Source organism: Pantherophis guttatus, chromosome 11 (assembly GCF_059756535.1).
Source record: "Pantherophis guttatus breed Tessera chromosome 11, ASM5975653v1, whole genome shotgun sequence".
NCBI classification, from domain to species: Eukaryota; Metazoa; Chordata; class Lepidosauria; order Squamata; family Colubridae; genus Pantherophis; species Pantherophis guttatus.
The window spans coordinates 7,213,374-7,234,900 of record NC_142073.1 but is presented as its reverse complement, the minus strand read 5'-3'; the positions used below and the strand labels follow the sequence as shown (position 1 = coordinate 7,234,900).

The window sequence follows — 21,527 nt, the reverse complement described above, 5'->3', positions numbered from 1 at the left end:
AAATTAAATGAAACCCCCATTATACTTACTTCAGTCATATCTCCATAGGATAAACGTTCCATATCTGTCTTGAGATTGCAAATGTTGATGATATGATTATACCTAAAATATTAAAACTGAACTGAACTGCAAGCAATGAATCTCAGCAAATTTCTTTCACTTCTATAAATAAGCCTTGTAGCAATATTGTGATTTATTATTGGAGAAGACTCCTTCAATGTCGAGTATTGCCAGTCTTGACTCAGTCTTAGCCTTAGCTAAGACAGCAAATGTGACCAACTAAGCTAATTCTATTTTATTGTAAAGCTGCATTAATAGAAACTTGCAAATTTGAAAGTACAATTTTCTCACCATCAGCTTTATAGCCTGATACAGAGGAACCTCCGTACTCAACTGCTTTGAAACTCATCGAATTTGGTACTCAACGCATTTTGACAAGAAAATTTTGTCCCGGTACTCATTGTTTGTTTGGTACAAACAACACGCAAGCTAGAACTTGATGATGCTGGTTGCCTCGTGACTCGCTACCCTTTTCCAGCCGAGCAAAGGGTGCCACGTTAGTCACGTGGTAACTCGTGCCCTATGCACATCCTCTTGCAGTCTTATCTTAGCTTCTGTGGTCATTTTGTGTATTTTTGCGCTGTTCCCCCCCCTCATCACTACAGCTAAACTGAAGTTTTTATTTTATTTAATCTACGTATTTATTAATTTCTAGGTTTATTTCTCATGTAAAGTCATGATATGTAAGGTCGCCTGCTTGGGCAGGGGGTTGGGCTAGATGACCTACAAGCTCCCTTCCAACCCTGTTGTTCTGTTTTATATAACCCTATCTTTTTTTTTTGTTTTTTTGTTTTTGTTTTTTACCATGTAACTGGTTTGCAAAGATTATCTACTTATGTATATTATGTACAATTTGTATTTATTTCTTTTTCCATACTATGTAACTGGATGGATAAAATTGTATTATTATAATTTCTTTGGATTTGGGATACATTACATTTATTTACATTATTCCTCGTGAGAAAATTTTGTTTGGTACTCATCGTTTTTGGTACTCAGCATGCCTCCCAGAACCAATTAATGTTGAATACTGAGGTATCGCTCAGTTACTTAGCATTAAGGATCCCTCGTAAAACTCCTGTTCCACTCATTATGCAACTGTGGGCTATGTTTCCTCTTATCTAACTCTTCCCTAGATAGCATCTCTTCACAATTTTTTTTTCAAGTTGTAGAGCTCTTACAATAACCAGCTGAGATGGAAATGACTCGAGCAAAGAAGGCACTCAAATAACTGGGCCTTATCAATTATTTTACCCTTAGACATTGTATGTAATATTTGAAGTGAAGGTTGCTTTTCTATTTCATATCATTTCAGCAAAGCTTAATGCTTCCCTGCAGCATCTAATGGCTTGTGACATGCTGGTAATATTCCCTGGAGCCATTTTGAAGATGTCTTAAAATGAGCTCTTGGGAGTTGGGTTGGCTTGTTTGTTTGTTCCTGCTAAGCTGGAATAGACTTTTCTTTCTTTTCTCTTCTTTTTTCTTTTTCTTTTTTTGATCCTCTCCAATATAATTTGAGGAAATGACAGAAGTGATATTTAGCAACCGTTTACTCTCACAGCTGAGTACACTGGTCGGGTATAATATTTAGAAAACTAATAAGAAAGAACAGTTTCCTTGGTTTCATTAAAAGCAAAGGATTTTCTGGGGAATACATAAACTCTATTTGAAAATGAGAAGTTAAGACATGTCTTATCTTGATTACTGTAATATAGGTTGTTCAGTTGAGGTCCTTGACCTGCCTGTGGCCCTCAGAATACTTGGGTGAAGCCCTTAAAGACCTTTTGAAATGGCCCACCAAATTGTAATTTTGGTCTTGATACATTTAAAAAGAACATTAAATATATGGCGAATATTAAGGTTAAAAGGTAAAGATTCCCCTTGCACATATGTGATAGTCATTCCCGACACTAGGGGTCGCTGCTCATCTCCATTTCAAAGCCGAAGAGCCAGCACTGTCCGAAGACATCTCTGTGGTATGTGGGCGGCATGACTAAATGCCAAAGACACATGGAACGCTGTTACCTTCCCACCAAAGGTGGCCCCTATTTTTTCTATTTGCATTCAAGGTTGTGTTTGACCTTGGGAGGCCGGGGGGGCGCGTTGGTGGCCATAGTGGGTGTAGCCATGATGGGCATGGCCAGCTCCACATCACTCATCGGTGTGATGGCCTCCTGCAGCCCTCTGCCAGCAGAAACACATGCTTCATTTTTGCTGTCAGAAAGCTGCAGGAGGTTGTTGTGGCCAAACACAGAGCCCTGGTGGGCCGTGCACCCCCACCCCCACATGCTCTATTTTCACTGGCAGAGGGCTGCAGGAGGTCGTTGTGGCCAAAAAATGGAGCCTGGGCAGGCTACCAGACTTCAAATAGAGAAGGCCTAATACAAATTGCTCTCTGTCCTCCAATGAACTTCTTCAAACATTCAGGTCAACTTCTGATGCCTCACATCAGTTCCCATCGCTCACTCAGGTAAGATGGCTCAGAAAGACAGGTTTGGTGATGCCTTGCCTGCAGAAGTCCTCTGGCAATGTTAGAATCTGAGAACCTTTAAGAAGCTGACATTTTATGCCACTATTTCCTCTCCAATTGAGGAGTTATGTTTTGGTTTAATGTGCTTTTTTAAAAAAAATCTGAGTTGCCATTTTGAACATTTTCATTTTGTTACTTCCCTTTTCTGTCCCCAGGGCATTTCTTATAAATACAGCAAGAGAAATAAGTAGGTGTTTCCATAAATACGTCTGATAACAGTTATTTAACAGTACAACATCCTAGCATTTAGCTGAACACAATGTTTGCCTTTTCCTTTATGTAGCTAAGAATAAAAGGATTAAAGACTTAATTCCTTAAAAAAAAAAACAAAAAACCAGAGCCAAGGATCAGCAAAGAGAGTGTGATAATTTTGAATGATGGAGCACTCTCCCCACTAATCTTCATGTTTTTTAGTACTTAAAATTGTAGTTACCTTTGAGGGCACAATGGCTCAGCAGTTAAAGAAAGCAGACAGACTGGGTTCAAGACCTGAGCTCCATGCAATGGGGTGAGCTCCCGTCCTCATCCCAGCTCCTGCCCACCTAGCAGTTCAAAATCATGCAAACGTGAGAAGATAAATAGGTACCATTTTGGTGGGAAGGTAACAGTTCTGTGCGCCTTCAGCATATAATCATGCTGGCCACATGACCACAGAATTGTCTTCGGACAATCCTGGCTCCCCCCGGTTAAGAAAAGAAGATGAGCACTGCTAGACTTGGACATGACAGGACAGGGGAAATCTTTAGCATTTTTTTATAGTTACCTTTGTTCATCGTAGTCTTCTCCAAAGAGTATGTTATCCCTGACACTTCCATGAAATATCCATGCTTGCTGGGACACATATGCCAAAGTGCCATTCACCACGACATTCCCACGATACAGATACATCTGAAGTGGAGAGAAGGAATGCTTGGATGTCAAATCTGCTTCAGTGGGTTTCCCTGTTATCTGTGAATCCAGGTATCATAAATCACAATTCTTAGGTACCAGAGGTGGCTTTCAACAGGTTCTGACCAGTTCTGGAGAACCGGTAGTGGAAATTTTGAGGAGTTCGGAGAACCGGTAAATACCACCTCTGACTGGCCCCGCCCCTATCTATTCTCTGCCTCCCGAGTCCCAGCTGATCGGGAGGGAATGGGGATTTTGCAGGATCCTTCCCCTGAAGTGGGGAGGGAATGGAGATTTTGCAGTATCCTTCCCTTGGAATGGGGTGGGAATGGACATCTTACAGTATCCTTCCCCTGCGACGCCCACCAAACCACGCCCACCAAGCCATGCCACACCCATCAAGCCACGCCCACAGAACCAGTAATAAATGTTTTTGAATCCCATCACTGTTAGATACCTATTTTTTTTCTGATGGAGAATTTGAAAATATTGGAAAATTAGGGAAGACACTGCATATCAAGGCCAGCCCTTCCATCAGGGCCAAACAAGACATAATTTCTATTCTCTAAATTTAAACTTTATGTCATGTAGTGGAAGTAATTATTTCCTTTGCTGTTATTGTAGTTTTGGAATTATGATTGGGGAAAGATTTTATTGTGTGTCATACACCAAGAATTATCGGATAGATTGAATTTTTTGCATCTTGATTTAGTCTGTGCAGCGCAATCCCTCCCACGGTTTGCAGTTACATAAAATATTTAATGCTGACTAGGCCACGCCCACCATGGCCATGCCCACTCAACAACCAGACAGAGAATCCCTTGCTAAAATTTTTGAAACCCATCTCTGGAGCAAATGCATGAATTTTTAGATCTGCTTCCTCTGTTTAAGCAAATAGTAAAACACCTGCAACCAGCATCATAATGTTGGTATGCATTAACCATAAGAGCTGAGAAGATCAGCGTATTAGCAGAATGATGTATATATAGTTCACGCACTATAGGCCTAACTTTGGCTACCACATAATACTGAAGCTTTGACTTCATCAGCATAGCAGAGTCAGGGGAAAAAGCCATGTTAACTGTAAAATATCACATCAGAGCTGAACTGAGAAAAATGTAGACATTTACGTACCTGTCCTAATACTGCTTTAAGGATTGAGGTTTTTCCACTTCCGACATTGCCACTAATCCCCAAAACTTTGCCCTGGGAAAGGAAAAAAAAATTAAGTATAATTTATAGACAGCAGTAGAATACTTTAGAATTAGAATACTTCATTTCGCCAAGTGTGATTAGACACACAAAGAATTTGTCCCTGATGCAGAAGCTCTCAGTGTGTATGCAAAACAACAGGGTAATAGTAATCATAATAATGATATCAGAGAGGGTAGTAGAGAAGGTGGGAAGGATAATAATAATATTACAGAGATACAACAAGGGTAGATAGTACTACCTAAGATAGTACTACCTAAGATAGTACTGTGGGAATTAGGTGTTCAGCAGAGTGATAGCATGAGGGAAAAAACTATCTAAGTGGTGCAGTGGTTAGAATGCAGTACTACAGGTTACTTCTGCTGACTCCCAGCTGCTTGCAATTTGGCAGTTCGAATCTCACCAGGCTCAAGGTTGACTTACCTTCCATCCTTCCAAGATGGGTAAAATGAGGACCCAGATTGTTGGGGGCAAAAGGCTGACTCTGTAAACCGCTTAGAGACGGCTAATAAAGCACTATATAAGTCTAAAGGCTATTTTCCTCCCTTCCTCCCTTCCTTGCTTCCTCCCTCCCTCCCTCCCTCCCTCCCTCCCTCCCTCCATCCATCCATCCATCCATCCATGGTGGTGCAGTGGTTAGAATGCCATATCGTAGGCTGACTCTGCCCACAGCCAGGAGTTTGATCCCGATAGACTCAAGGTTGACTCAGCCTTCCATCCTTCCAAGGTGGGTAAAATGTGGACCCAGATTGTTGGGGGGCAAGATGCTGATGCTGTAAACTGCTTAGAGAGGGCTGTAAAGCACTGTGAAGCGGTATATAAGTCTAAGTACTATTGTTATTGTGTTTAGTTGTTTTGGCATGCAATGTCCTCTAGCAAAGGGAGAATTCTTGAAATAATTTATGTCCAGGATGTGAGGGCTCTGTAGATATTTTCTCAGCCCTCCTTCTGACTCATACAATACATAGGTCTTCTATGGGAGGCAAGCTATATTATGGCAGTAAGGGATCTTCCCCATCAATCCGGAGGTTGTTTATATCCAGGCCAAATCTTAACCTCTTAACGTAAATTATCACCAGGTCGAATTTGGTTTCAAATATTATTGTTCCCGTATACTTACTTTCTCTACTATGAAACTTATATTCCGCAGGACAAAGCTGCAGTTGATATCGCTCCCAACCACTGATATCTGAGAGTGAGGAATGATCGCATTTACCCTGGGAGGAGATTTGTAGACCCTTTTCCCATTCAGAAGTGTTTCTTTCCCACTTTTCCTCTGGGGTTCACCAGAAGCACTTTCCCAAGATAAGGTGACGTCTTTCAACACCACCGCATTTCTGGAGCCCTGCAGGGTCATCACATACTCAGAAGGCGTTTTCATAGTGAGAATTTTCTACAAGAGAGGGGGAAAAAAATGATCTAAGATAAAGCAATAGCATTTAGACTTATATACCGCTTCACAGTGTTTTACAGACCTCTCTAAACAGTTTTTGGATGGTACACGGTGGCTCAGTGGCTAAGACGCTGAGCTTGTCGATCGAAAGGTCGGCAGTTCAGCGGTTCGAATCCCTAGTGCCGCGTAATGGGGTGAGCTCCCGTTACTTGTCCCAGCTTCTGCTAACCGAGCAGTTCGAAAGCACGTAAAAAATGCAAGTGGAAAAATAGGGACCACCTTTGGTGAGAAGGGAACAGCGTTCCATGCACCTTTGGTGTTTAGTCATGCTAAACAACATGGCTAAAATCTCTGCATATTTGAAGGATCGTTCGAATGAAAGATATGTACTGGAATGGAGAAGATGGATTGACTATATACAAAATAAATATGGGACTAAAAAGTTGCAAATAGCTTATGAATGAAATATTTAGATGATTTTTCTTCTTATTCTGATATTTTGGTACCTATAGGGGAGTTAAAGAGTAAGGGGGAGTTAAGAGCTTATAGTTAGTTTGTTTATATTAGATTATGTTTGCTAAATGTAATACCCTGTATTTTGCTCTGGGAAGTCGGGGGGGGGGGAGGGAAGGAGAAGGGAATGGGTGGGGGGAGGAGGGGGGGAAATCTTTGTAAAACATTCTAAAACTTTTCAATTAAAAAAAAAAACCTCCAGTGGTGGAGCACCGACAACTTCTGGAGGAAAGTTGTTCCACTGATCAATTGTTCTGTCAGGAAATTTCTCTTTAGATCTAAGTTGCTTCTCTCCTTGATTAGTTTCCATCCATTGCCTCATTGGTAGACATCCTCAATTCAGGGGTGGGCTTCAAAAATTTTAGCAAGGGGTTCTCTGTCCGGTTGCTGGGTGGGCATGGCCATGGTGGGTGTGGCCTAGTCAGCTTCCTGCACCATGGCTTTGCCCTCCCTGGGCTCCGGAGTCTTTCCTCGAGACTCCTGGAGGGCGAAAATAGCCTCCCCAGACTCCAGAGGCCCTCTGGAGGCTGGAAACAGGTCCTAACTTCCGGAAGGCCCATTTTTCGCCCTCCCCAAGCCTCTGTGCGCGCCCTGCACTTACCTGCATCCAAAATAGGCCGCGTGGGGACTCCTTGGAGGGGAGGGGTGAGGTGGGCGGGGCCAGCCAGGAGTGGGATTTGGGGGTTGTCCGAACTGCACAGAATCTTAGCTAGAGGTTCTCCGGAACCCCTGCGAACCTCCAGCAGCCCCCTGCCTGAATTCCTGCAACTGTTCCTCATAAAGAACAGTTGTTCACATTGTTGTGTGTATAATACAATTTTTCAATAATAGATTAAGGGGCATTGACAGCAAAACAGATATGATATAATATAGCAATCTAGAGTATTCTGTAACTAACACAGGGTGTTCTTCTTTTATGTCCTTGCTTAAATATCCCAAAACATCTGTAATCATCCCACCCGCACTCCCCTCAAAAAAACCACCATTTTCTACCTTCAACCTTTTTAAGGCGACGCTGGCTTCTGCAAGGGCTTTCACTGAAAATGGCAAAATGGCAATTGAAAACCTCATGGTGTTAAATACTGAAATCACACTGAAGGCCTGTAAAAGAGAAGCAATTAAAGGATTCTTAATATCACATGTAGGGATGTGGTGGCTCAGTGGCTAAGATGCTGAGCTTGTCAATCAAAAGGTCGGCAGTTCAGCAGTTCGAATCCCTAGTGCTGCGTAACGGGGTGAGCTCCCGTTACTTGTCCCAGCTTCTGCCAATCTAGCAGTTCGAAAGCACGTCAAAAATGAAAGTGGAAAAATAGGGACCACCTTTGGTGGGAAGGTAACAGCGTTCCATGTGCTTTTGGCTTTTAAGCATGCTGGCCACATGACCACGAAGACGTCTTCGGGCAGCGCTGGCTCTCCGGCTTTGAAACGGAGATGAGCACCGCCCCCTAGAGTCAGGAATGACTAGCACATTAAATTAGGCATACCCAATTCCTGCAACTATTTCTTCATATGCTCTCCAGTCCCCTAATCATCTTTATTCTCTACACTTTCTAGAATTCCAACATCTTTTATACATGTCTCTATCTCTATCTCTATCTCTATTTATAGCTATAGCTATAGCTATAGCTATAGCTATAGCTTTCTATCTATCTATCTATCTATCTATCTATCTATCTATCTATCTATCTATCTATCTAAACAAAGATGCAGACATTATGCGAGCTCTGGAACTAATATTTGTTTACAAATATACCTGGAACTCGTATTTTTAGAATAATTTGTAATACACACACAGACACACACACATATACATACATACACTTATCTGGGCACGATGAGAATATATCTGCTGAATATAACTCCTCATTAGTGACAGGAAGGGCATCCGGCCAGTAAACACTCAGCTCCATTCAGTTGCTTTGACTCCATCCCACAAAGGATAATGGGGTCATTAAAAGAAGATGACCACACGCACACACACATCCTTGGTGACCAAAACTGGAGGCAGTATTCCAAGTGTGGCCTTACCAAGGCATTATAAAGTGGTGCTAACTACTTCACGTGATCCTGATTCTATCCCTGTGTTAATGCAGCCTAGGACTGTTGATCTGTCATTCTGGGATCATCTTGGTTAGGGATTGATAGCTATCATAAAAATACAATTGGGGGGGGGGGCAATTATGAAACAGAAATATCAACTTACAGCAGCAGCTGTTAGTTCACGCTTTAACAGGGTGTGGAAGGAAAACAGCATAACAATGGTTAGAGTGGAAACGACCGGGGTAAGAGCAGAGTTCACACTCTGGAAGTATCCTGCCTTTTCTAGGATTTTTCTTTCTGCTTCCCTGATGCCTGCAAAGGGTAAAAAGACATCATCCTGTAACACATGGAACGAAGAGATAAATCTTTTCTAGACCATGGTCTATGACAGGTGTCAGCAACCTGCGGCTCCGGAGCCGCATGCGGGTCTTTGGGCCCTCTGCTGTGGCTCCCTGTTGGGTGATCCCACCACTGACTAGCTCCGCTCCTCGTCCTCCCCTCCCAGTCACTCCTCGCCTGGCCTGAGAAGGTAAGGGCGATGGGGGGGGGATGGAGAAGCGGCCAGGGCAAAGAGAGAGAGATACAGAGAGGGAGGGAGAGAGGGGGGAGGAAGGGAGGGAGGGAGGGAAAGAGAAGGAGATATTTTTTAACAACCGGTTCTCTGCCCTAATGACCGGGTGGGTAGGCGTGGCTAGGGGAGGTCATGTGACTGGTGGAAGTGAGTGACATCGAGTTGGCCACGCCCACCCAGGTTTTGTGGCTCCCGGTGTTTTCTTTTCTGTGGGAAACGGGTCCAAATGGCTCTTTGAGTGTTTTAAGGTTGCAGACCCCTGGTTTATGATTTTTTTTGCACATTATACCCTGTACATCTTCAATTAAAGGTGAATCATAAATCAGGATGCGGAGGATCTAGTTAAAACATTCCACTGAAACACGAACCTCCCCACTCCAGGTACCTGTGATAATTTTTGCAAACGATGTTTCCCAGGCATACATTTTGATTAATTTAATGCACGTCAACACCTCATTCATGATTCGCACACGTTTGTCGGTCAGCAAAATAGAGCGTCTTCGGAAAACAGATGTTAATTTGGCCATCAGCATCTGCAAGGAAGGGGAGCAAAAGGTGAGCCACAGCCCAGATTTCATTACAGGGCTGACAGGTAAACTCATGGCTAAAGGCTGAAGAGTCTTTATAATTGTAGCTATCCCTTCTGTGACTAGCGCTGATAATGTTACCTAGCTGGGTCATGAAAAGTCTGCAAGAAAACAACAAAGCTCAGGGAGCACCAAAGACCCCTCATTTCAATCCTGAGCTACAAATACTCTTTCTTTCTTTCTTTCTTTCTTTCTTTCTTTCTTTCTTTCTTTCTTTCTTTCTTTCTTTCTTTCTTTCTTCCTTTGTCTCTCTCTCTCTCTCTCTTCCTCCCTCTCTTCCTCTGTGTCTTCCTTCCTTCCTCTTTGGTACTGGCACTGATGATGTTACCTACCTGGGTCATGAAATGTCTGTAAAAAAACAACAAAGCTCAGAGAGCACTAAGGACCCTTCATGTCAACCCGGAGCTACAAATATTTTCCATTATTGATATCCCTTCTGTTGTTCAGATTTAGGCTGTGAGTATAGGTAGTCCTCGACTTACGACCACAATTGAGCCCAATGTTTCATTTACTAAGTGAGTTTGGCCCCGTTTTACGACCTTTCTTGCCTCAGTCGTTAGGTGAATCACTGTAGTTGGTAAGTTAGTAACACAGTCCTTAAGTGAATCTGGCTTCCCCACTGACTTCGCTTGTCAGACGTTCGCAAAAGGGGATCACATGACCTTGGGACATCGCAACGGTCATAAATATGAACCGGTTGCCAAGCCTCTGAATTTTGATCACATGATCATGGGGATGATGCAAAGGCCATAACTTTGAAAAACGGTCGTATAAGTCACTTTTTTCAGTGCCGTTGTAACTTTGAACAGTCCCTAAATGAACTGTTGTAAGTTAAGGACTACCTGTATTATCACTTAAATATTTATTTATTTATTTGTTTGTTTTAATTTGTATACCACCCTTCTCCAGCAGGACTCAGGGCGGTGAACAGCCAGAATAAAACAGAACATACAAAATTTAAAAACAGTTTAAAAATAATTAAATATTTTTGGCCGCAATTTAAAACAACCCAATTAAAATCGATTAAATTTAACCAAAACTGTCCACACTAGTCTTGCTGTCGTATAGGAGGAGGGCGATATCAATGCATTTGGACTATAACATTTGCAGAAGACTTTTAGTAAAATCCCACCAGAACCTGCAAGGAGATCTCTGCTAGGAAGCAAAACCATTAAGATCAAAATATGATGGAAACATGGGTGTCAAACAGGCGGTCTGCGGCCCGGATGTGTCCCATGCAGGCCACGCCCACCCCAGCTCCGTGAATGGGAAAAACATCGTGAGTTTGACACCCATGGACTAGAACAGGGGTTGGCAACCTTAAACACTCAAAGAGCCACAAAGGTCCTAACCGGAAACACCACCATCCCCCCCCCATTCAATTCCGGAGCCGACCAGAAGTCCAGTTCCCATAGAGACTCCTCCTAGTGTGGCGTCCTTTTTCCTCTGCCAACCGGAAGTGCGGTTCCCCCACCATAGAGTCTCCTCCTAGCGCGGCATTCTTTTTCCTCTACCTGTCCTAACCGAAAGCCCTATTAATTGTGGAGCCAACAGTGACAGGGAGCCGCAGCAGAAGGATGAAAGAGCCACATGCGGCTCCAGAGCCACGGGTTGCTGACCCCTGGAATAGAATGTCCTCTTCACATCCCACTTTACACATCTAATAAGAGCCATGAGGGTACAGTGGTTAGAGTGCAGTACTGCAGGCTACTTATGCTGACTGCCGGCTGCCAGGAGTTTGGCAGATTGAATCTCACTAAGCTCAAGGTTGACTCAGCCTTCCATCCTTCCGAGGTGGGTAAAATGAGGACCCTGATTGTTGGGGGCAATAGGCTGACTCTATAAACCACTTAGAGCGGGCTGTAAAAGCACTGTGAAGCGGTATAGAAGTCTAAGGGCTATTGCTATTCCTCCTTCCCTTCTTTCCTTCCTTCTTTCCCTCCTTCCTTCCTTCCCTCCTTCCTTCCATGGTGGTACAATGGTTAAAATGCAGTATGGCAGGCTCTGCCCACAGCCAGGAGTTCAATCCTGACCGGCTCAGGGCTGACTTAGCCTTCCATCCCTCCGAGGTCTGTAAAATGAGGACTGAGATTGTTGGGGGCAATAGGCTGATTCTGTAAACTGCTTAGAGAGGGCTGTAAAAGCACTAAAAGTGGCATATAAGTCTAAGGGCTATTGCTATCTAGTTGCCACTAACAACTTCCTTAACATGGGAGGGTTTTTCCCCCCTTATTTTAATAACACAAAGAGAGGACCTTAGGGGAGATCTTCTGGTATAAGCGCATCATCATTTTGTAGAAAAGGAAAACGTTTTACCTGCAATGGTATAAATGCAGTATAAATGAATGTTCCTATCAGTGCTGTCGGACCAAGGAGGACACAGGAATAGATGGTGCAAACCACGATCAGAAGAGGCGCCAACATGGGCATGGGGCCGAACAAGGCAGCTTCGAATATCCGAAAACCATCGTTGGCTAAGAAATTAATCAACTGAAAGGCAACGAGGAAACTGCTCAAAAATGATCCAATGTTTGGAAAGCTTTCCAAATCGTCGTCCACCAATGTGAATGGCAGGATCAGAATGGCCGATTCCTACGTCTAGAATGGCCAACTCTAAAGACCACAGATGAAGATCTACCTTCCCAGATAGGCTAAACAGGCAACCTGACCAGGTGAGCTAATTCTATTTTATTGGAAGAATTGTACTAACAAACACACTTGCAAGTCCGAACGTACAGGTAGGTGGTCCTTGACTTCCAACAGTTTGTTTAGTGACCATTCAAAGTTACAACGGCACTGAAAAAAAGTGCTGTTTTTCAAAGTTACAACCGTTGCAGCATTCCCCATGGTCACGTGATCAAAATTCACAGCTGGGGGAACTGACTTACATTTATGATGATAGCAGTGTCCTGGGGTCATGTGATTCCCCCTTTTACAAACTTGCTTAACAAATGTCTCACTTAACAACATAAATTTTGGGTTCAATTGTGGTTGTAAGTCGAGGACTACCCGTACAGTTCTCTTAGTGTCCCTTCTACAACTTGAGAATTTGAAGCTGTCCTCTCTTCTTGCCCCACTCACTATATAGCAGTGGGCTAGGCTGTCTGTTATCTGTTCTGTAGGCAGCATCTCTTTGCTCTGTCTCCCACTCCTGGGGGAAGGATACTGCAAAATCCCTATTCCCACCCCACTTCATGGGAAGGATACTGCAAAGTCCCCATTCCCTCACCACTCCTGGGGGAAGGATATTGCAAAATCTCCATTCCCACCCCACTCTGGGGCCAGCCAGAGATGGCATTTGCCGGTTCTCCGAACTACTCAAAATTTCTGCTACCGGTTCTCCAGAACCTGCTGAATTTCAACCCTGGGATGTGATCTCCGAATCTTACCTTGCTTAAAGACGCGTGTTTCAAGGACTTACAAGCCAGCAGGTTCTCAAAAGCGATGGTCGTCACGGCAACCTTTCCCCGGACAGCTGTGCGATAGTTGATAGCCCATGTCAGTGACCACAACACAACTTTTGAAACTTCGGTGAAAAAAAGGGCCATGCAGAGGCCAATACCCTCCAGCAAGTCCCTCGAATTTTTGTCCGTGTATTGAAGAATGTTATGGAAGATCAAGGTCTGGCAAAAACATACATACCAAAACATAAACATGTAAATTTCTTGGACAATGTGTGTTGCTAAATTGATACATTTTTAAAGCAGTCAATATTATTCAATACCGCCTGATTTAATTCCCCTCCTGCCCACAGTTTAAAAACAGAAATGGAAACAGACTGATACTCCTCCAGACCACCTGATAATAAGGAAAATTTATGAATGTGCAGAAATGGATAAACTGTCTATGGAAATGAAGGAGAGGGAAGAAACCGAGTACTATCAAATTTGGAACAGATGGTATTCCTGGCTTGAGAGTAAATGTAAAACTTAAAGGTATAAATTGTAAAAAGTATAATATATAGAACGTAACATTTATAAGAAATATCTGATATTGATTTGTGAGTAGATATTATTATAATTTAAATAAGGATATAACATAGGAGAGTGATGTAGATAAATAGAATTTTTGTAAATATGATTGTTACAAAAGATATTGATACCGATATGGAGAAGCTGTTATAAGTGTAAATATGTGTTTTGTGTTTTAAATGTTGGAAAATTCAATAAATACAATTTAAAAAAATAAAATCTGTGCAAAAAAAATTGACAGGTCTCCCAGGCAATTTACAATCGCTCTGCCAACATAAAATAATTGTCCAAGGACTGGATCATCTACGATTATTTGCAACCTGAATTCTCATGGGATTTTTTTGGCAGATTTCTTTTGAGTGTTTTTTCACAATTCGAAGCATTGGGAGGAGACGTGTTTTAGCAATGTTTGGGACATCGGAACTGACGTCATCCTTATCATCATTGTCAAAACAGTGTTCTGCTAGGAAAATCACCAAGTTTGAGCTGTGGTTCCAGATCACTCAGGATGATGGCGATGCCAAGATGGATGTGGTTCTTAGCCTAAGAAAAGTTTCCCTATCAAGTTCGGGCCAAAGACCAAAAAGTGGGATATTTTTGCATGTGGTATGAGTGTTTCACTGAAATAAGATCTCTCTTTAAAAAAAAAATTGGTTTATAAATGCAATAGCAGTAGGCAGAGACATTCTCCAGTGGCTGGTCTATCGATTCTCATTCAATTTGATGAGAGAGAATTTGCTTTTGAAATTTCTTTCAAAGCAGATGCCAATTGCAATGAGTGTCTTAAAAGTGAAGTAGGTTTCCCTCTGTCTCTCTCTCTCCCTCCCTGCTCCCTCTCCCTCCCTGTCTCCCTCCCCCTCTCCCCCTCTATCCCTCCCTATCTCTCCATCTCCCTCCCTCCTTTCTCTCTCTCCCTGTCTCCCTCCCTCCCTCTCTCTCCCTCCTCCCTCTCCCTCCCTCTCCCTCCCTCTCTCCCCCCTCTCTCTACCTCCATCCCTTCCTCTCTCTGTCTCTCCCTCTCCCACCCTCTTCCCTCTCTTTCTCCCTCTCCCCCTCCCTCCCTCCTTCTCTCTTTGCGACAAATCAACTGGGAAGATAGGTCTACAGCATGGTCAACTCAGTGTGGCCAACTTGCCATGACCAACTCATCATAGCCAATTGTCCATGGCCAACTCGCTGCAGCCAACTCGCCGTGGGATAACTCGCTGCAGGACAAGAGTTACGCTACTAGCGAAGAAATGGTGGAATCGAATCATGAAAGAAAGGCTGGGAAAGGAGGGACAAAATGAAATGTGAATGACAAAAATTAAAATAATTTTTTAATTAGTTGAATTGTCCTGCAGCAAGTTGTCCCACTGCAAGTTGGCTGTATTGAGTTGGCCATGGCATGTTGGCTGTCCCAAGTTGTCCCATTCCAGCCTCTCTGGCTTCCCACCTATTCTTTCCACCCCAAAGACAGACATCAGAAACCACTCCAGGGTAGCCTTTTGACTGAGGGGTGGATTTATCAAAAGTTCTGCCTCAAACAAGGGTTTGAAATGTCCTCTTTCCCCCGGAGAAATTTCTGAGAAATCACCCCGTCAAATTCTCTTTCCAAATCTTTTGAAAGGTTATCGGGTGTCAGCTCTCAACATGCGCCTCCAGGTTACTCACTGGCCCCAAAACACCAAAAATGGAATAAAAAATATTAGCAATGATGTCCATGAAAATCCTTGTCCTTTGAAACCGAAAGAACACTTTGCCTAAAGAAGCTTTCTCAAGTCCGACTTTGGCAACCTCGGCTTCCCAAAGGAGTCGAAATCTGTAAAAAAAAAAAAAAAAAAGCAAACAACTCACGTGACATATTTCTTCCACACCCACGCTTGTTAAAGTCGCTGTTGTCAATTAATTATTACAGAGGCCAGATAGAGAATTGAGAAGTTATAACGGGGCATCTTGCTTTAAACAGACATTGAAATCTAGTATTGGATAAGCATCGATCAAGGCTTGGCCAATGCCTTATGTAAAAGTTGGGTATTTTACTCCACTGTTTGTTTCACTGGTGTTCCACTTTGCAGGGAATAACAGAATAACAGAGTTGCAAAGGGGACCTTTCCTTCTAGTCTTCTAGTCCAACACCGTACTCAGGCAGGAAACCCTATGCCATTTCAAACAAATGGTTGTCCAATCTCTTCTTAATGCACACCTTCTCCAAAGAATGTCTGCAAAGAAGACTTAAACCAGGATGATAATTTTCCAGGTGCAACCGAAATCATGTAGAGGGTAAAGTAAAGTAAAGTACAGGGTCTCGCTTTGGCCCATTGCCCTGCTTTCCTTCTCCTTTTAGGAAAGGTACGGCAGGACACCATCAGCCCTCTTATTTTGTTACAAACAATTGTTTCCCTGAAAATAAGACTGAGCCTTATACTAATTTTTGCTCCAAAAAATGCATTAGGGCCAGTGGTGGAATTCAATTTTTTTTACTACTGGTTCTATGGGCGTGGGTTGATGGGCATGGTGTGACTTGGTGGGCATGGCAGGGGAAGGATATTGCAAAATCTCCATTCCCTCCCCACTCCAGGGGAAGGATCCTGCAAAATCCCCATTCCCACCCCACTCCAGGGGAAGGATACTGCAAAATCCCTATTTCCTCCCCCACTCCTGGGGGAAGGATATTGCAAAATCTCCATTCCCACCCCAATCCAGGTGAAGGATACTGCAAAATCTCCATTCCCACCCCACTCCAGGGGAAGGATACTGCAAAATCCCCATTTTCTCTCCACTCCTGGGGGAAGGATATTATAAAATCTCTATTCCTACCCCACTCTGGGGCCAGTCAGAGGTGGTATTTGCTGGTTCTCCAAACTACTCAAAATTTCCGCTACTGGTTCTCCAGAACCTGTCAGAACCTGCTGGATTTCACCCCTGATTAGGGCTTATTTTCTTGTTAGGGCTTATTTTTGGGGAGGGCTTATTAGTACTAATATCCATCTGTCTGGCTAATTATCTTAACTGGGGCTTATTTTGGGGGAGGGCTTATATTATGAGTATCCTTAAAAATCATGCTAGGTCTTATTTTCGGGAAAACAGGATATTGGGTTTGTTATCTTCAAAGTCCAACAAATGCAAACGAGGACCACCTCCTTCTCTCCAGGAAGCTTGGGGTGGGTCGAGAGAGATTTTAAAAATAATAACCTTTTGGCATTCGGTTCGGCACTGTCGTAGTAGGAGATGGGAGGCAACATCGCTATATTGATTTTGTGCCGGTATCCTTGGAGCATTAGAGAGGAAAACCAAGAATAGGTAGCAAAGGAGAAAAGTCCAGCATTGTCCACTGGATTCTTGGAAGACCTGTAGGTCGGGCAGAAAGAGGGAATCAGTCATTGGGAGAAGGGGGAAGATTTTACGGGAATCAAAAGCTGCCTTTGGCCTTGGACCGTTGCCCATTCCATCCTCCTAATCATTTCTTTGATTGGCACTTGTTCATCAGTGAGACCTTTCCCTCATCCCCAGCAGCTACGGTCTTTGAGCAAGAGTTCTCTAATCTTTTCACTGGATATTGAATAGCTGTCTCTGAGAAGTCAGCCGTCTTGGTTGTCTTTTCAACAGTGAAAACAGGCAAGATACGGGTTTTTTATTCACTCCCGCTTTGAATTCTCAACAATTCTCCCCGTGCTTGCCAATCATTTAATTTCCATGATAAATTTAAAATTGGGCTCTGTGTGTGTGTGAAGAATGTAAAGCTGGCCTTGGGAATGGGGAACAACTGAGCAAACAAGGGGTACTTAAAAAAAAAAAGATTACACGTAGTCCTCGTAGTTCATTTGGTGACTGTTCGAAGTTACAATGGCATGGGAAAAAGTGACTTATGACTGTTTCTCACACTTATGACCTTTGTCGTATTCCCGTGATCATGCAATCAAAATTCAGAAGTTTGGCCACCGGTTCATGCTTACGGCAGGATCACAGGATCATCTTTTGCGACCTTCAGACAAGCAAAGTCAATGGCTAAACCAGATTCACTTAACAACGGTGTTGCTAACTTAACAATTGCTACAGTTCGCTTAACAACTGTGGCAAGAAAGGTCGTAAAATAGTCTAAAACTCACTTAACAAATGTCTCGCTTAGCAAGATAAATTTTGGGCTCAATTGTGGTCATACGTTGAGGACTTCCTATATCAGGTTCTCTCTGCCCCATCTTATACCACACAAAAATCAAAATAGGGTTATCTTGAGGTTCTTTCTTATGCTTTTTTTCTTTCCCAGGACTGAGTTGTTGTTTTTTTGAAAATTTCCGCTCTACTGGTTCATCAGTGCTTTTTCCATTCCAAAACCAGCTGTAGATTTTTCCACAAGTTGGCACAATCCAAGATCCCAGACCAACATCCAATTTATGAGGCTAATTTAAGTGCTCTGCTTATCTACTACATCTCTGTGTATGGGAATAACTAACACCAGGTCTCTGATAGTTATAAATTAGATGATTGGTTCATTCAGGAGTCATGGTGACAATCATAGGGATATTAAAGGTAAAGGTAAAGGTTCCCCTCGCACATATGTGCTAGTCGATCCCAACTCTAGGGGGCGGTGCTCATCTCCGTTTCAAAGTTGAAGAGCCAGCGCTGTCCAAAGACATCTCCGTGGTCATGTGGCCGGCATGACTAAATGCCGAAGGTGCACAGAACGCTGTTACCTTCCCACCAAAGGGGGTCCCTATTTTTCTACTTGCATTTTTTACGTGCTTTCAAACTGCTAGGTTGGCAGAAGCTGGGACAAGTAACGGGAGCTCACCCCATTACGTGGCACTAGGGATTCGAACCGCTGAATTGCCAACCTTTCGATCGACGAGCTCAGCGTCTTAGCCACAGAGCCACCACGTATTCATCGCAATATTCTAATATTCATCGCAATATTCTAAGTACGAGAACTGGAACTTGCCTTGCTCTTAAGCGGATGGGAATCATGGTTTTTAAGCTTTGTGAATATTTCTGGTAGAAGGTCTTTTCAATATTTGTTTTGTTCAAATCAGTGGGAGGCAGATAATGTTCCAATAGTATACTGTCATTCTGAAGGTACCAGGGCTTGCCGTCCTTAGCCATTTTGTCTGCCTTTAAGGGGGAAAAAAATGAGAGAAGGGGATTAATTTTGAGCAACCATTTCTTTTCATTTTCCTGTTGGTAAAAAAGAAAAAAAAAAAGCTGGAAGGCTTGGAGTCAGAAGAGGAACAGAAATCTCTGCCAGTCAAAGATAAAGGCAAATACACCTGCATAGATCAATTTTGTTTGCAAAGCCATGTTAATTTCGGAGGCATTAAGTCAATTTTTTCAGCAGCAGAAATGGAAGGGTCCCAAATGCTTATCAATGGGGCATAGTTGATTGAATCTGTTTGGCAACCATCCTCTACTTTTCAAGACCAAAGCAACGAGGCACCGCGTGTTTATAACCTAATGAAAGGCTGCCCCCTTGTTCTCGTGGCCTACTTCTCATCTCCTCCCTTCCCCAATTCTTCATATGTTCCTCTTTTAAAGAACAGCTTAGAGCAAAAGGTTCTAAGGTAAGACAAAGCGGCATCAAAACTAGGCCAACAGTTTGATGGGATGTTTCTTCGGGCATAGTTTATGCCCAGGGGTTGGATTTAAAAATTTTAGCAACTGGTTCTCTACCCGGTTGCTGGTTGGGCGTGGCTATGGTGGGCGTGGCCTACTAAGCCTCCTGCACTATAGGGCGGGGGGTGGTTTTGCCATCCCCAGGCTCCGGAGGCTTCCCTCAAGCCTCTGGGAGGGCAAAAATGGCCTCTCCAGGGTTCTGGAGGCCCTCCAGAGGCTGGAAACGGACCCATTTCTGGACTTCCGGAACTTCTGGGAGGCCCGTTTTTCGCCATCCGAGAGCCTTTGCGCGGGCGGTGCACTTACCTGGCATACAAAACGGGCCGCGTGGAGACTCCTGGGAGGGGCGAGGCAAGGTGGGCGGGGCCAGCCAGTCCTTGGAACTACCGGTTTGGCGAACCAGATGTAAAATTAGCATCCGAGTCACCTGAACCAGTCCGAATCAGCTGAATCCCACCCCTGTTTATGCCCCATGTTTTTACATGCATACCTAGTGACAACAAAATACATTTGTGGCTGAAGGTTCATTCTCAGAGCTCGTGGGGCTGGTTTCTGAATGTTTCGGTACCAGGTGTGGGTGTGTCAAGGGAGGTTCTTGTGATGGGTCAGGTGTGAGGCATCAGTGAGTCTTTTTTTTTTTTTTTTAATTTGATTTATATGCCGCCCTTCTCCAGAGACTCAGGGCGGCTTACAATGCGCTAAGCAATAGCCTTCATTTGTTTGTATATTTATATAAAGTCAGCTTATTGCCCCCACAAACTGGGTCCTCAATTTACCTACCTTAGAAAGGATGGAAGGCTGAGTCAACCTTGAGCCTTGGCGAGATTCGAACCCTGCAGTAATTGCAGGCAGCTGGTCTTAATAACCAGCTTAATAACAGGGTGCCTTAAACCCCTGTACTACCAAGGCTCTTGTGAGTCTTGTGATGGGTCTTGTGATAAGGTGTCAGGTCAGAGTCATTGAGAGGCGAACTGCCGGTGGGAGGGGTGGTGGTGCGTGAGTTGGTTGCGGGCCGGTGCCGCCTCTGGTTGGCTGAGCTGTTGAAATACATTTGCTCCCACCAATTTCCATTCCCTTTGTTGGCGATTATGCTTCAAGGTCGAAAGGCGTTAAGTTTATTGTTCTGGGTCAGTCAAACTGATCCATTCATTCTGTGTGTGTGGGGGGGTGGAGATCTCACCATTTTATGGAGATCAAAGGATGGGACCCTTGTCTTCTGGACACGGTCCAGAAGCAAGAGAGAAAGAAATGAAAAATAGCCATTAAGCACTAAGGGTTGGAAAAGACTCCTAAACCTGGAGCTAACGTTGTGACGAAAGAATTAGATTTTCAACCAGAGCATTTGCTATTCTGCCCAATTTGCTGAACTGACAGGAAATTTGGAATGGAAAAAGAGTGTAGAGCTGTAGAGAGGAGACTGGATGTGAATGTTATAGATGAGAAAAAAAACAACAACCCCTTATCTCACATCAAAACGTTGCCTTTTGCAAATCTGCCCTCTTTTGAAATGAGTTCCTCTCCACAACCTGGACTTTTAAGACGAAAGACAATTTCTCAGTAGCTTTGTGTGGCCACCACGCAGTGTAACGGATTGGCCAGCAGGATTAAAGTTTAGCCGAAAGACATGCAAATATTTCTAGAGCCCTGAGTTGACGTTGTGAATCTGAGAATTTCACTCCTCCTCTTGATTAAGCTTGGTTTCACCCTTCTGCAGAGTGACTGCGCTGCTTAATTCTCTCCTGCATGTGCCACTGCTCCCCTAAAGAGATGATTGACAGACTGAATATGTGATGTTCTCCTCGCCCTTCGCGTTGCTACACCTTCAATTCGCTTCCAGTATTTTTTGTCTGATCTTCCAAACTGGTGCAGCCTCTCTCTCTCTCTCTCTCCGCAACTGCCTGACTCAACTGCCACTCTGGATTCATAAAGAACATTCTAGAACAGGATTCTCCAACCTTGGCAACATTAAGACCTGTGGACTTCAACTCCCAGAATTCCTCAGCAAAGCAAAGCTGGCTGAGGAATTCTGGGAGTTGAAGTCCACAGGTCTTAAAGTTGCCAAGGTTGGAGACCCCTGTTCTAGAACGCTTCCTGCTCTCCCTCCTGACTTCTGTCGAACTTTCTAAACCAGGTTCTGACCGGTGAGTGGATTGCAAGAAGGATAAGAAGAATTCAG

The 21,527-nt window shown here is 43.6% G+C and overlaps 1 protein-coding gene across 1 annotated transcript in view; it reads right to left on the bottom strand.

Annotated features, from left to right (window-relative positions):
* Positions 1-21,300, bottom strand: part of LOC117670891 (ATP-binding cassette sub-family C member 12-like) — a 66,197-nt gene extending 44,897 nt beyond the window's left edge. Inside the window, exons 1-13 of the mRNA XM_087877293.1 lie at positions 21,172-21,300; positions 18,684-18,853; positions 16,940-17,095; positions 15,419-15,566; positions 13,184-13,417; positions 12,111-12,284; positions 9,593-9,740; positions 8,800-8,948; positions 7,590-7,697; positions 5,811-6,083; positions 4,613-4,684; positions 3,354-3,478; positions 30-102 (exon numbers count right to left, since the gene is read on the bottom strand). Of these exons, the coding sequence (XP_087733419.1) occupies positions 30-102; positions 3,354-3,478; positions 4,613-4,684; positions 5,811-6,083; positions 7,590-7,697; positions 8,800-8,948; positions 9,593-9,740; positions 12,111-12,284; positions 13,184-13,417; positions 15,419-15,566; positions 16,940-17,095; positions 18,684-18,853; positions 21,172-21,285 (1,944 nt within the window). The 5' untranslated portion in view covers positions 21,286-21,300. The remainder of the gene's footprint in view (positions 1-29; positions 103-3,353; positions 3,479-4,612; positions 4,685-5,810; positions 6,084-7,589; positions 7,698-8,799; positions 8,949-9,592; positions 9,741-12,110; positions 12,285-13,183; positions 13,418-15,418; positions 15,567-16,939; positions 17,096-18,683; positions 18,854-21,171) is intronic.
* Between the last annotated feature and the right edge of the window lie 227 nt (positions 21,301-21,527).